The sequence below is a fragment of the Lycium barbarum genome, chromosome 8 (assembly GCF_019175385.1).
Source record: "Lycium barbarum isolate Lr01 chromosome 8, ASM1917538v2, whole genome shotgun sequence".
Lineage (NCBI taxonomy): Eukaryota > Viridiplantae > Streptophyta > Magnoliopsida > Solanales > Solanaceae > Lycium > Lycium barbarum.
The window spans coordinates 113,588,888-113,602,011 of NC_083344.1; the positions used below are offsets into that span (position 1 = coordinate 113,588,888).

Here is a 13,124-nt window from a genome sequence, read left to right on the forward strand (position 1 = left end):
AAATTGAAACGAAGTAAGTAATAAATTGAAGTTATGCATCTCGTGTCTTGTCAGTGTTAAGAAGTTTTAGATTATCAGTTTAATTTAATAGGATATAGTAAATTGTTATTTTATTTTTCAGATCAAGATGCTCCAAGAAGTTACATGTTCTCTAAGTAAACTTTACCTGAGCGTGAAAATTATGTATTGTTCTAGTCAACTTAATAAGCTCTATTCCAATTTGCTCCATTTAACAAAACAGACCATACCATATATACCACTCCATATAATTAAAACAAAGACAAGACATAAATAGCAAAAAATTTCAATCAATCATTCAAGGAGCTCTGAAAACTTAAGCCATGTCTACACCAGGACAACCAGGAGCATATCAACCACAACCAGGTGTCCCTCCATGGCTAAACAATGGCGACAACGCCTGGCAAATGACTGCTGCGACCCTCGTTGGTCTGCAGAGTATGCCAGGCCTTGTCATCCTTTACGCCAGCATAGTGAAGAAAAAATGGGCAGTTAATTCAGCTTTCATGGCTCTATATGCTTTCGCAGCGGTTCTCATCTGTTGGGTCTTAGTAGGCTATCGTATCGCCTTTGGCGATAAACTTTTGCCCTTCTGGGCAAAAGGCGCTCCTGCTTTAGGCCAAAAGTACTTGACCGGACGTGCAAGAATGCCAGAGACGACACATTATTTTAGCAATGGGGAGATTGAATCTCCTATGCATGAACCTTTTTATCCTATGGCTGCACATGTGTATTTTCATTTCACTTTTGCTGCTATTACGATGATTTTGTTGGCTGGTTCTGTTCTTGGTCGTATGAATATTAAGGCTTGGATGGCTTTTGTTCCTCTTTGGCTTATTTTTTGTTATACGGTTGGAGCTTTTAGCCTTTGGGGAGGTGGATTTCTGTATCACTGGGGTGTTATTGATTACTCTGGTGGTTATGTTATTCATCTGTCAGCTGGAATTTCTGGATTCACTGCTGCTTATTGGGTACGTATAGCCAACTAATTCCTCCTTTTTCCCTCTTTACTTTCAATAAATCGTTCTATAAAGCTTTGTTTTGTAATGGCGGATCCAAAATTTAAATTTGACGGGTTTAGCTTTTAAAATTCTCTGTATTGAACTCATCATACTGTTAAAATTATGGGTTTTAGATTTAATATTTGTTGAGATTTTAGTAGATTTTTGCATAGACATATCTGTGTCAAAAATTATAGGTTCAGATGAGCACATAGTCAAAAGGCTACATCCACCAATGGCTATGACATGTTCTTGAGAGAAATAGATCAAAGTCAATTTCTTCATTCGATCGGTATGGCCAGTTTATTTGGAGTGGGCATGATTTAGAGTCTTAGAACCTTAGAGGTGAATTCAGAATTTAAAATTGACGGGATTCAATTTTTTGGTTTTAACTGAATTTTATTACAGTTTTGGAATATTTTTGTGGTAAAAGTAATTGTTTTTTGAAATTTAGTGATTTCTTACTTATACGTGTGTCGGAAAACCTTATGTTGAACCTGTTTATTACATGCTCCATCCACCACTGGCATGATTATATGCGTATACACTTTATGAATTTTTTTTTGTATACGAATACATAGTTCGAACTGAAAGCATTTGATTCTGTTCTACTCAAAATCTGTTCCAATATATGTTCTCCCACATTCATATATGTTGAAGTTCCAAAAATTGACATCTTTTGTTATTTTTCTTACTTAATCCATTTTTAGTACACTATTTGAATTGGTTGCATATATGGATGTCAGGTTGGGCCAAGATTGAAGAGTGATAGGGAAAGGTTTCCACCAAACAATGTGTTGCTGATGCTTGCAGGAGCAGGGCTACTTTGGATGGGTTGGTCAGGTTTCAATGGAGGAGCACCTAATGCTGCAAATGTAGTTGCTCCTTTGGCTGTGTTAAACACTAATATTTCAGCAGCTACAAGTCTTCTTATTTGGACAACCCTTGATGTTTTTTACTTTGGCAAGCCATCCGTTATTGGAGCTATTCAGGGAATGATGACCGGCCTCGCTTGTGTAACTCCTGGAGCAGGTAGTTTAAGTTCTATGTACTTACAGTTAAAAGATTTTGACATAATTAATTAGGTTGCTTCTATGATAATTACAAGTAAATTTCGATGATAAGTAACAATAAATTGGTGACCTTATGAAAACGAAAACTAACTGGATAGAATGTCATATTATGTTTAATAATGTGTTTAGTATTTTACTTTGTGGTATAACTTAAATCCATCAACAAAAAAGCACTTACAATTGTATATTTATCGCTCCAATGGATCACATATTGTCTAAAGTTCAAAAATATACTATTGCCTCTCTTAAGTCAGACAACATGTAAAACACCTTATATTAGGAGTCAAATTCGTTCAACAATGTGGAGTTACTACAATAAGATATTTTAAGAAAAAAGGAATCATGCGCTCTTCACTTACAGGAGCTCTGAACATCTATTTTTTGTTGTTATTTTGTTTGGAGAAACCTTTTCGTTATGTGTTACTCTTTCCGATCCGTCCCATTTTATATGACGATGTTTGATTGGATACAAAGTTTAATAAATTATAGAAAACTTGTGACATATAAGACAAATGCTTAGAAAGTACCAAACATATCCTTTTAAATAAGTGGTGGTAAGAATTTCACATGCCTTTTGATTTTAAATGAGAGGTGATGAGGAAGGTCCCAACAAGTCATGTCACTGAATTGTTGTTTATTGATGTAGGAGTGGTGCAAGCTTGGGCAGCCATAGTAATGGGAATACTTGCTGGAAGCATTCCATGGTACTCCATGATGATCCTCCACAAAAAGTCCACTTTTCTACAACAGGTACGTTATTGTACTTTAATATTCCATTTTGTAAAGACTACTTGTCCTATAGGGTATTGGTAATTGTCTTCATGGTTGTTGAAATTGAATAGTCTGTATGTCAAAATAAGTTGCTATAAGATCCAACCTTCCCCTGTCCCTACGGCTCTTACCATGTCATACTCGAATGGAGGAGAAAAGTAGGTAAGCACTAAAAGTTTGAATTTTTTTTTTCTGTTGTTGTTGTTAGGTACACAAGCAAAATCTATAGTATATGTTGAGTCCCACATCAGTGGTGGAATGGGGATTTTGTCTTCTTATATAGTCCCGGACAATCCTCATTTCAAGAGCTAATTTTTGGGGTTGAATTAGGTCCAAAGTCGATTTTCTAATCACTCTTCACACCCCCACTTTGTTTGCCTGCAAGTCCAATGCTTAAAGTCCATTCTGAACATTGAAAAATACTTGTTCATACCTCTGATTTCACATCAAGTCCTATTAAGTTATCCCGTTTAAGTGATAAAATAAGGTCAAACATAGTAGTAGTTTGCAAAACACTACTAAAAAAAATAATTAGAAATTAAAATAAGGTCAAACATAGTAGTAGTTTGCAAAACACTACTAAAAAAAATAATTAGAAATTAGCGGATTTAGCGATGGATTATAGACAATGTTCATAGCTAATTCCAATTTTCTTATAGTGAAAGTTCATGCGCAAACACATGTAAAATAATCATGTATAACTTAATTAAAATAATCTACAAGCTTCTTTTTTTCTTTTTTATGATTCTATCACTCTATCAAGATTTCAATTACTATGAAATCGGATTCTTTATTACCGCTTGTTCCTAATAATAAAAGGATTTAACTTATGCATTGACAGGGTAAAAAGATTTACATTATCAACTAATCTTACTAAACTGTTGTGGCAAGTTAACTGCCTTATTTTTCACGTTGCTAGTCCCGCTTATTATTGACGGTTACCCATAGTTATACTAGTGTCTAAATTCTTTTATGCTGTTAGCATAGCAGAGTGAATTTGATAATTTCCATGTTGGATAATAACAGGTGGATGATACCCTGGCTGTGTTTCACACACATGCTGTGGCTGGACTTCTAGGCGGTTTATTAACTGGTCTTCTGGCAGAACCAACTCTCTGTAGTATTGTTCTTCCAGTCAGCAACACAAAGGGTGCATTTTATGGTGGAGGCGGTGGAATGCTTTTCCTTAAGCAAATAGTTGCAGCTCTCTTCATCATTGGTTGGAACATAGTTGCAACGACGCTAATCCTACTTGCGATAAGGTTGTTCATCCCGTTAAGAATGTCGGATGAGCAGCTAATGATTGGGGATGATGCGGTTCATGGAGAAGAAGCCTATGCCCTTTGGGGTGATGGAGAGAAATATGATCCCGCAAGACATGGTTGGCATGACTCAACTTCTCCACCACAAACAACACAATCTGGTTTTATCAATGGAGCTAGAGGAGTGACAATTAATTTATAGCATGCTATAAGGTCATACATCTATTGGTTTACACTTTACAGGATCAATAGATTTGTACATTTTGTAAGGTGTGTATGGAAATTAGTGGAATTTAGGGAAGGCGTCTAGTTGTGAGTGAAAAGTGAGTGCAAAATATCCTGTAAATATCCTTACAATTCCCCTTTCATGCCCAGATTCAGTAAATTTTCTGTTTTAATAATATTCCTTTTGCCTTTGACTTTATCATTCCTTTTTGTCTCCCTAATTCTCAATCATCACATTTAGAAGGAGCTGAACTTTTGATACAATTCAGCATTAACAGGAAGTTCTTTCTCATGAACTCATGAGTGAAAAGTGTTGAATGACCCGAACCTAGAAGGTCGACATCTTCACAAAATTATGAATATGTGGAGACAAAGAAAACACCAGAGTGAATTTCAGAAAACCATTAAAACTGCTTCGAGTATCACACATCTTCCTGAGACGAGGTGAAGATTACAATAATGAGGCATTTTAGTTTTTTCAATCTTATCTTATACTCATATTTCACCAACACTTCCTTAACATGCATATTTACCCTTGTTGAGTTTTTGGGTTTTCTTTTCTACGTGGAATTGGATTAATAAAACCCTATCTAATTTGGACCAGACCACTTTTTCCACTATATATAGGATGAACTTAGGTCTTATTTTCATAATACAAGAGTGAATCCATAGCAACCATATAGAGAGAAAAGTGTTGATTTTCATACATTGAAAATCAACTATAGAAGTCCGATTCAAATTGCGTTGCCTAATTCGTTAACCGTTGGTTCGTTCTCAAATTTGAACTGGGGGTTCTAAATATCTGGTTCTTCTATTTCAACGGTGGAGATCGAATTTTGTGATCTGTAGCTCCAGTTTCCGAGTACGAATAGTAGCTCATTTTTGTGGGTGATTTCTCTCATTTTTTCACTAGTTTTGGTGCTATCTTTTATATGTTGTTGCTCCGTGTTTGGCGTTGATGTTGTAGCCATTTGGAGAACATTATTATAACTCTTGTTGATTATAGTGGAGCTTTTGTGGGCTGGAGGTCCCGTGGATGTTTCCTCTTCACCTTGAAGGGGTTTTATCATGTAAATTTGGTGTCTCTTGCATTGATTTATTTTTGCTTGCTTTGCTATTTGTTGTTGGTATAGTTGCGGTCCAGATTTCCATTTGTGCTAGTGTTTATTATATTCTCTTGATTCAAATAGTGTGAGAAGTTTTGACTTGGGTATTTCTTCCGCTGTTACCTCATTGTGTAACTTGGTTGTTGCTTATTTCTTCCCAAGAAAGTGGTATCAAAGCTTGTGGTTGTATTTGGTTGTATTTGGTTGTGTTGATTGCCTATTTGAATGATGGAGGAAAATATGAGCAAGATGGTTTGTTTAAATGGCAGTAAGTACCATATTTGGAAAAGCAAGATGAAAGATCTTCTATTTGTCAAGAATATGCATTCACCTATGTTTGCTTCTAAGAAACCCGAGTCTATTGAAGATGAGGAATGGAAATTTGAGCACTTACTGGTTTGTGGCTATATTAGGCAATGGGTTGAAGATAATGTTCGAAATCATATTGTGAATGAGACAAATGCTAAAAGCTTGTGCGAAAAGCTCGAGACACTTTATTCTTCGAAGACTAGCAATAACAAGTTGTTCCTGCTAAAACAATTGATAAATATTAGATACAAAGAGGCAGTCCTATTTCTGATCATATAAATAATTTTCAGAGTGTCCTTAATCAGCTGTCTGGAATGGGTGTCAAGTTTGATGAAGAAATACAGGGACTTTGGCTTCTTAATACTCTGCCAGACTCTTGGGAAACTCTTCAAGTTTCTTTGACTAATTCTGCTCCCAGTGATGGTGTAACTATGGAATATGCTAAGAGTGATGTTTTGAATGAAGAAATGAGAAGAATATCTCAAGCTTCGTCTTTTTCAGCTTCACATTTTGATGTTTTGGGTTACTAAACATAGGGGGAAAAGCAGTTTCATTATAGAGGTAAAAGTTGAAGCAAGTCAAGAACCTCCAAGTACATGAATATTACATGTGACTATTGTCACTTGAAAGGGCACATCAAGAAACATTGCTACAAGTTTAAGAGAGACCAGAAAAAGCAAAAGAAAGAAGGCGATAATGAAAATCGTGTTGCTGTTGTTGCTGAAAATGATCTTCTTGTTGCTTGTGGTAAAAATGATATCAATATTGTTTGTGATGAGTCTACCTGGTTTGTGGATTCAGGTGCCACTTCTCATGTCGCGCCAAAGAAGGAATTATTTTCTTCTTATACTCCAGGTAATTTTGAAATGTTACGAATGGGCAATGATAGTGGGGTTGAGGTATTTGGCATTAGCACAGTTTGCTTGAAAAGTAAGAATTCTTCGAGGTTGGTTCTAAACAATGTCAAGCATGCTCCAGATGTTCGTCTAAATTTAATTTATGTAGAAAAACTTAATAATGAGGGTTATAATCAAACCGTTGGTAGTGGCCAGTGGAAGCTTCTTCGAGGTTCAATGATTGTGGCTCGAGGTAACAAGATATTTGACTTGTACTTATTTCAGGGCTCCATTTGTGGTGACTCAGTAAATTTGGTGGAGAATGATACTTCATCAGAGTTATGGCATAGAAGGCTGAGTCATATGAGCGAGAAAGAGATTGATAATTTGGCTAAGAAGAATTTGTTTCTGGAGTGAAGCAAGCAAAGTTAAAGAGATGTGTTAATTGCTTAGCAGGGAAGCAGAAAAGAGTTTCTTTTCAGAGTCATTCGCCTTCAAGAAAGCTTGATTTGCTGGAGTTGGTACATTCTGATTTATGTGGTCCTTTTAAAGTAAGTTCTCGTAGTGGTACACTTTACTTTGTGACTTTTATTAATGATCATTCTCGTAAACTCTGGGTATTTCCTTTGAAGTCCAAGAATCAAGTACTTAATGTGTTCAAGACTTTTTAGGCCTTGGTTGAGAGACAGACAGGGAAGAAACTAAGATGCATCCGCTCAGACAATGGTGGTGAATACATTGGTCCTTTTGATAATTATTATAGACAGCAGGGTATTCGGCATCAGAAAACTCCTCAAAAGACTGTTTAGTTAAATGGTTTAGCAGAGAGGATGAACATAACTCTAGTTGAGAGGGTTAGATGTTTTCTTTTAGATGCTAAGTTGTCAGATTCATTTTGGGCAGAAGCACTTAATACTGCTGCTTGTGTTATCAATTTATCTCCTACTGTTGCTTTAGATGGTGATGGCCCTGATAGAGTTTGGTTTGGTAAGGATGTCTCTTATGCTCATTTGAGAGTCTTCGGGTGTAAGGCCTTTGTGCATGTTCCTAAGGATGAGAGGTCAAAGCTGGAAGTTGAAACTAGGCAGTGTATCTTCATTGGTTATGGTCAAGACGAATTTGCTATCGTTTCTATGATCCAGTTGAGAAGAAACTTGTTAGAAACTGTGATGTTGTGTTCTTGAAGAACAGACAATTAAAGATTTTGACAAAGCTGCAAAGGTTAATTCTCATAGCAGTGAGAGCTTAGTTGATGTTGATCCAGTTTCTGTGACTATAGCACCTGAAGAAAATCTTCAAAATGACGAAGGTCAAGTTGATAATGAAGATAATGATCATGTTCAGAATGACCATCATGATGTTGTTGATGCTCCAGTGGAAGATGATATGGTTGGCCAGCAACCAACTACTACTGATGCTTCAGAGAGTTCTCTCAGAAGATCTACTAGAGAGAAAATACCTTCATTTCGTTATTCTCCTAACGAGTTTGTACTTTGACTGATGAAAAGGAAGATATGAAGAAAATTCCTTATGCTTCAGCTGTTGACAGTTTGATGTATGTAATGATTTGTACAAGACCAACTATTGCTCATATTGTTGGTATTGTTAGCCGTTTTCTTTCTAATCCGGGAAAAGAGCATTAGAATGCTGTGAAGTGGATTATGAGATATCTTTGTGGCACTTCTAGTCTGAGTTTGTCTTTTGGGACAGGGAAGCTTATTCTTTGTGGTTACACTAATTCAAATATGGCCGGTGATATTGATACTCGTAAGTCTACTTCGGGCTACTTGATTACTTATACAGGGGGAGCCGTGTCTTGGCAATTTAGGTTGTAAAAATGTGTTGCTCTATCTACTACAGAAGCTGAGCTTATTGCTGCCGTTGAAGCTTATAAAGAATTGCTCTGGATGAAGAGATTTATTGAGAAACTTGGCTTTGCTCAAAAGAGGTATGTGCTTCATTGCAACAATCAAAGTGTTATTCATCTTGGCAAGAACTCTTCATTTCATGGTAGGTCAAAACATATTGATGTAAGATATCATTGGATTAGAGATGTGTTAGGATTCTAAGTTGATTGAACTTGAGAAGATTCACACTGATGATAATGGTATGCTGACTAAAGCTTTGCCAAGAGGGAAGTTTGAAGAGTGTTGCATGATCGCCGGAATGGCGATTTCCTCTACATAGTGGGGAGGGAGAGAATTGTTGGGTTTTTGAATTTTCCCTTCCTATGAGGAATTGGATTAATAAAACCCAATCCAATTTGGACCAGGACACTTTTTCCACTATATATAGGATAAAATTAGGTCTTATTTTCATAACACAAGAGTGAATTCATAGCAACCATATAGAGAGAAAAGTTGAGAGAAAAGTGTTGATTTTCGCACATTGAAAATCAGCTACAGAAGGCCGCTTAAAGTTGAGTACCCTATTCGTTAACCGTTGGATCGTTCTAAAATTTGAATTGGGGATTCTAAATATCTGGTTCTTATATTTCAACGGTGGAGATCGGATTTTGTGATTTGTAGCTCCAGTTTTCGAGTACAAACAGTAGCTCATTTTTTGGAGTGATTTCTCTCATTTCTTCACTAGTTTTGGTGCTATCTTTTATGTGTTGTTGCTCCGTGTTTGGTGTTGATGTTGTATCCATTTGGAGAACATTATTGTAACTCTTGTTGATTTTAGTAGAGCTTTTGTGGGCCGGAGGTCCCGTGCATGTTTCCTCTTCACCTTGAAGGGGTTTTACCATGTAAATTTGGTGTCTCTTGCATTGATTTATTTTTGCTTGCTTTGTTATTTTGTTGTTGGTATAGTTGCTGTCCAGATTTTCTTTTGTGCTAGTGTTTATTGTCTTCTCTTGATTCAAATAGTGTGTGAAGTTTCGACTTGAGTATTTTTTCCGCTGTTACCTCATCATGCAATTGATTGTTGCTTGTTTTTACCCAACAACCCTGTCATGAGCATGCAATAGACAGGATATACTTGATTTGTAGAATATATTCTGCCTTGTGGGCATCTATTAATACACAACTCATACAATCCAATTGGCATATACATTAGTCTTTATCTAGCTAGGAGCCGCAAAATTCATCATTTACCAATCTTGCATAGTCCAATCAACATTGAAATCGATCTCCTGGCTAACAATAGGTAAAAAATCATTCATAACACAAAAAGGTTAACTTAAAAAGCTACCCATAAAGGTACCAACTTCAACTAAACATTGCCTTTTTCATGCAGATGCCCAACTGATAAACCTAGCTTGTGATTTAGAACCAAAATTTACAGAAACAAGTTAGACAAGAAAACTCAACTAATAGTAATCATGTTTAACCTATCCTGCTAAGAGGCAAACATGTTTATCACTTTTCTATTTTAATTGCAAAACACATCCAGAAATTGTAAAATTGATTCAACTACTATCTTGATTAAGGGCCAGATTTACATAAATAATCTGGGCCAATGAACCTGTTGAGCCTTGGAACTTCTTCTGTTTGTTGTCTGGCAATAACCAGCTGTATAAACTTTAAAATCACACCTTTTAGAGTACGATACCGACTTCAATTGTTCTCCCGAGACTCTGACTCCATCATTCCTACTTATTTAACATTTGTAAGTCATTGACTTGGGATATTGATATGGTATTTCAATAATAAGATTAACCCATAAAAAATTATCTCAACAATTATTCAGGTAATTTGGATTAAGTATAGTGGGCTCCAGTTACTGCAAACTCTGTACCGTAGTGAAAACCCCATAATTAAAATAACATGTGAACTAGAAAATTAAAATGTCATCGACAATAGTGAAAATATTACTATGTGTTTATTGCAAAAGTTCTAGGGATTTTTCATGTCACTCTTCATGTTTATGTACAATATGATTGTGCTCAAGCTAAATTCTTATGTTTATTGCCTTAATTCCCAAGCTCAACAGTGTGTTTCTTATGTCTAATATATGCACCACGGGATATAGGAAAAATCATTTTGCACCAACGAACTTTGATTGCACGAACTACTCCAAGCTTAATATAAGGTTATTCTTCTGAGTAGACTAAGGATTTAAGGTACTAATCTGATACCATGATACACTACCTGAATAATGGATCATAATTAAATCTCAGAAATTTCCAGTGATTTTGAGCTGTTAATCTTGATTGTTTTGCTAGTTTCTAAGTGTTGTTTTGGAACAATCCTTACTGAATCAGATAGATTCATATTTGAAAGAGGTTGACAATAAGTTCTTTCAAAATTGATTAACAAAAGTTGAATAAAGTAAAAGAGCTAGTTTATTTGCCTAATAGATGAATAATGTTTAGCACATTGTCATCCCAAACCTCTGAGAACACCATATAGAAAACCAAGGAAAAACAAAGCTAACAGAGTATTATGACTCCTTCATATGCTTATCGCAAGCAGACTTTTCCTACCAAGCATAATGTAAAAGATCTAACTTCAAACTGCAGCAACTTTCATAGCCTTCTGTACTCTACAACAAACCTTAACTTACCTTTACCTCCTTCGGTTTCCATTCCTGCCAGCAATATTGTGCTGACCGAAAATTCTGAATAGAAATCTATCGACTAGCTCATTGTATCTTGAGCTATATAAAAACAGTCAGGTTACTATGCCAAAACACACGGAAGATCCCAAGGCAAAACTTATATATTTCCCGTCAATTGTTTCAGGTTCAGAATGGCCACTAGGGAATTGTGACAGTCCAGTCGCCTTGGTGTTGCTATACTTCTTTAACGGAAAATCACACAGCCCTGTGTTCCCTTCAAAGGAATTATCTAAGAGCATTTGAAGTTGGTTGCCTCTTGGAATCCTACCAGAAAGTTGAGTAAAAGATAGGTTCAAGACAGAAAGGAATGTGAGACTCGCAAGATTATCTGGAATCCTCCCACTTAAATGGTTAACTGAAAGATCTAAGGATCAAGCTGACTCAACTTTCCAAGGGCCTTTGGTATTCTTCCTGTCAAAGCATTGTGTGACAAGTTAAGAAGGTAAAACGTATTGAGATCTCCCAATATCTCTGGTATCTCTCCTTGAAAGTTGTTGCAAGTGAAATCAATAGCAGTAAAAACTTCAAGAATATTCTCAATCTCCATTAGCTGACCTTTGAGAGTTAAAGTCACTCTAACTTGATAGTATATGCCAACCGCTTGGAGTTGAACTTACAAATGCTTGGATCCAACTTGATCTGGATTGCTGCTCAGCATCATGCCTTGCCTACTTGAGAAGTACCGTGTTGGTAGAGATCCGCTGAAATTGTTGGCTAAAAGATCTATAATTTGAAGCTTTGACCAGGTTTCATTATTAGCTATTAGACACCGGAGATTCCCATGGAACATGTTTGGCCTCAAAACTAGGACATGCAAATTGGAAAATTTCTTCAACATGCATGGGAATGTATTTCTAATCTTATTATTTCTAATATCCAAGACCTCCAGAAATGCACATCCTTGCAGGGATCTTGGAAACTTCCCTTCTAGGATATTGCTGTTGAGGTCCAAAGTTCTCAAATTGCAATTCTGCGGAAATGTATCAGGAATGATGCCACTTAGTTTGTTTCTCCCTAAATTCAACACTACCAGACTGTCAGACTTTTGGAATAGACATGGAGGCAATTTGCTGTTTATGGAGTTATTTGACATGTTAATATATTGAAGGTGATGTAGGTTGCATATGGAAGAGGGTATTGATCCCGTTAGTTTATTATTGGCAATTGAAAAGTAAATCAGAGAAGTAGGTAGGATGGGTGGATCGCCATTGATCCTATTGGAATGAAAGTCAATGAGTTGTAGGCTGGTGGACATGTTGTAAGGTTTTTCCAGAGACTCCAGGAGATTGCAAGAAAGATTCAGATAAACTCTATTTCCTACTCTCCAAACCCAAACTTCTTTGATTTGGTTAACTGAAAGGTCTAAGTAGAACATCCTTGACTGGTTTCTAAGGTCTGGAAACTTTTCCAACCGCAAGCCACAAAGTTCAGTACTTCCAATTGGGGAAAGGGAAATGAGGTTGAATTCCTATCATGTATATCTATTCTCAAGTTGTTGTAAGAAAGGTCGAGGTTGGTTAGCCTAGGAAGTCCCTTTCGCTTCAGGATTAATGCTCCCACTGAAGGAATTGGAAGAAAGTGAGAGTCTGGAAGGCCTTTTAAGTTTAAAGATAGACTGGGGGATCGATCCATTTAGATGCTTATGTTACACCTCAGAAAATTTCGCGTTATTAAGGCTGCAGACGATTAATGTGAGCTCAAGGAGGAGCAAATATTACAAGTATGAAGGATGAAATTCTACTGTATTAGCATGAGGATAGCATGAGTATGATATTTGTAATTCGTACAATATGATTGGAATAATACGTTAAAAGATATATAGCCTCGTAACCGTAAGCTGAGGTGGGGCCCACATGATGGGTTTTTTATAAAGGACATATGAGAAGTTATATGGAACATATATGTGAAGTTAAACACAACTCAAGCAGGACCCTTGAGCCAAATCCAAGTGTAAGCCCTC

The 13,124-nt window shown here is 36.4% G+C and overlaps 3 protein-coding genes across 3 annotated transcripts; 1 reads left to right on the forward strand and 2 right to left on the reverse strand.

The window, feature by feature from the left end:
* The first annotated feature begins 216 nt into the window (after positions 1–216).
* Positions 217–4,549, forward strand: LOC132606775 (ammonium transporter 2). Its single transcript, XM_060320410.1, has 4 exons — positions 217–989; positions 1,766–2,051; positions 2,739–2,842; positions 3,890–4,549. Exons 1-4 carry the CDS (start codon positions 342–344, stop codon positions 4,325–4,327), a joined length of 1,476 nt encoding a protein of 491 aa, XP_060176393.1. The 5' UTR covers positions 217–341; the 3' UTR covers positions 4,328–4,549.
* A 6,438-nt stretch (positions 4,550–10,987) lies between these two features.
* On the reverse strand, positions 10,988–11,711 carry LOC132608148 (putative receptor like protein 25). Its single transcript, XM_060322227.1, has 4 exons — positions 11,551–11,711; positions 11,242–11,428; positions 11,111–11,134; positions 10,988–11,026 (listed from the first exon to the last, which is right to left on the reverse strand). Exons 1-4 carry the CDS (start codon positions 11,709–11,711, stop codon positions 10,988–10,990), a joined length of 411 nt encoding a protein of 136 aa, XP_060178210.1.
* Positions 11,712–11,777: 66 nt separating this feature from the next.
* LOC132608149 (receptor like protein 27-like) lies at positions 11,778–12,539 on the reverse strand. Its single transcript, XM_060322228.1, has one exon. The coding sequence runs from the start codon at positions 12,537–12,539 to the stop codon at positions 11,778–11,780; it is 762 nt and encodes a 253-aa protein (XP_060178211.1).
* Positions 12,540–13,124: the final 585 nt, after the last annotated feature.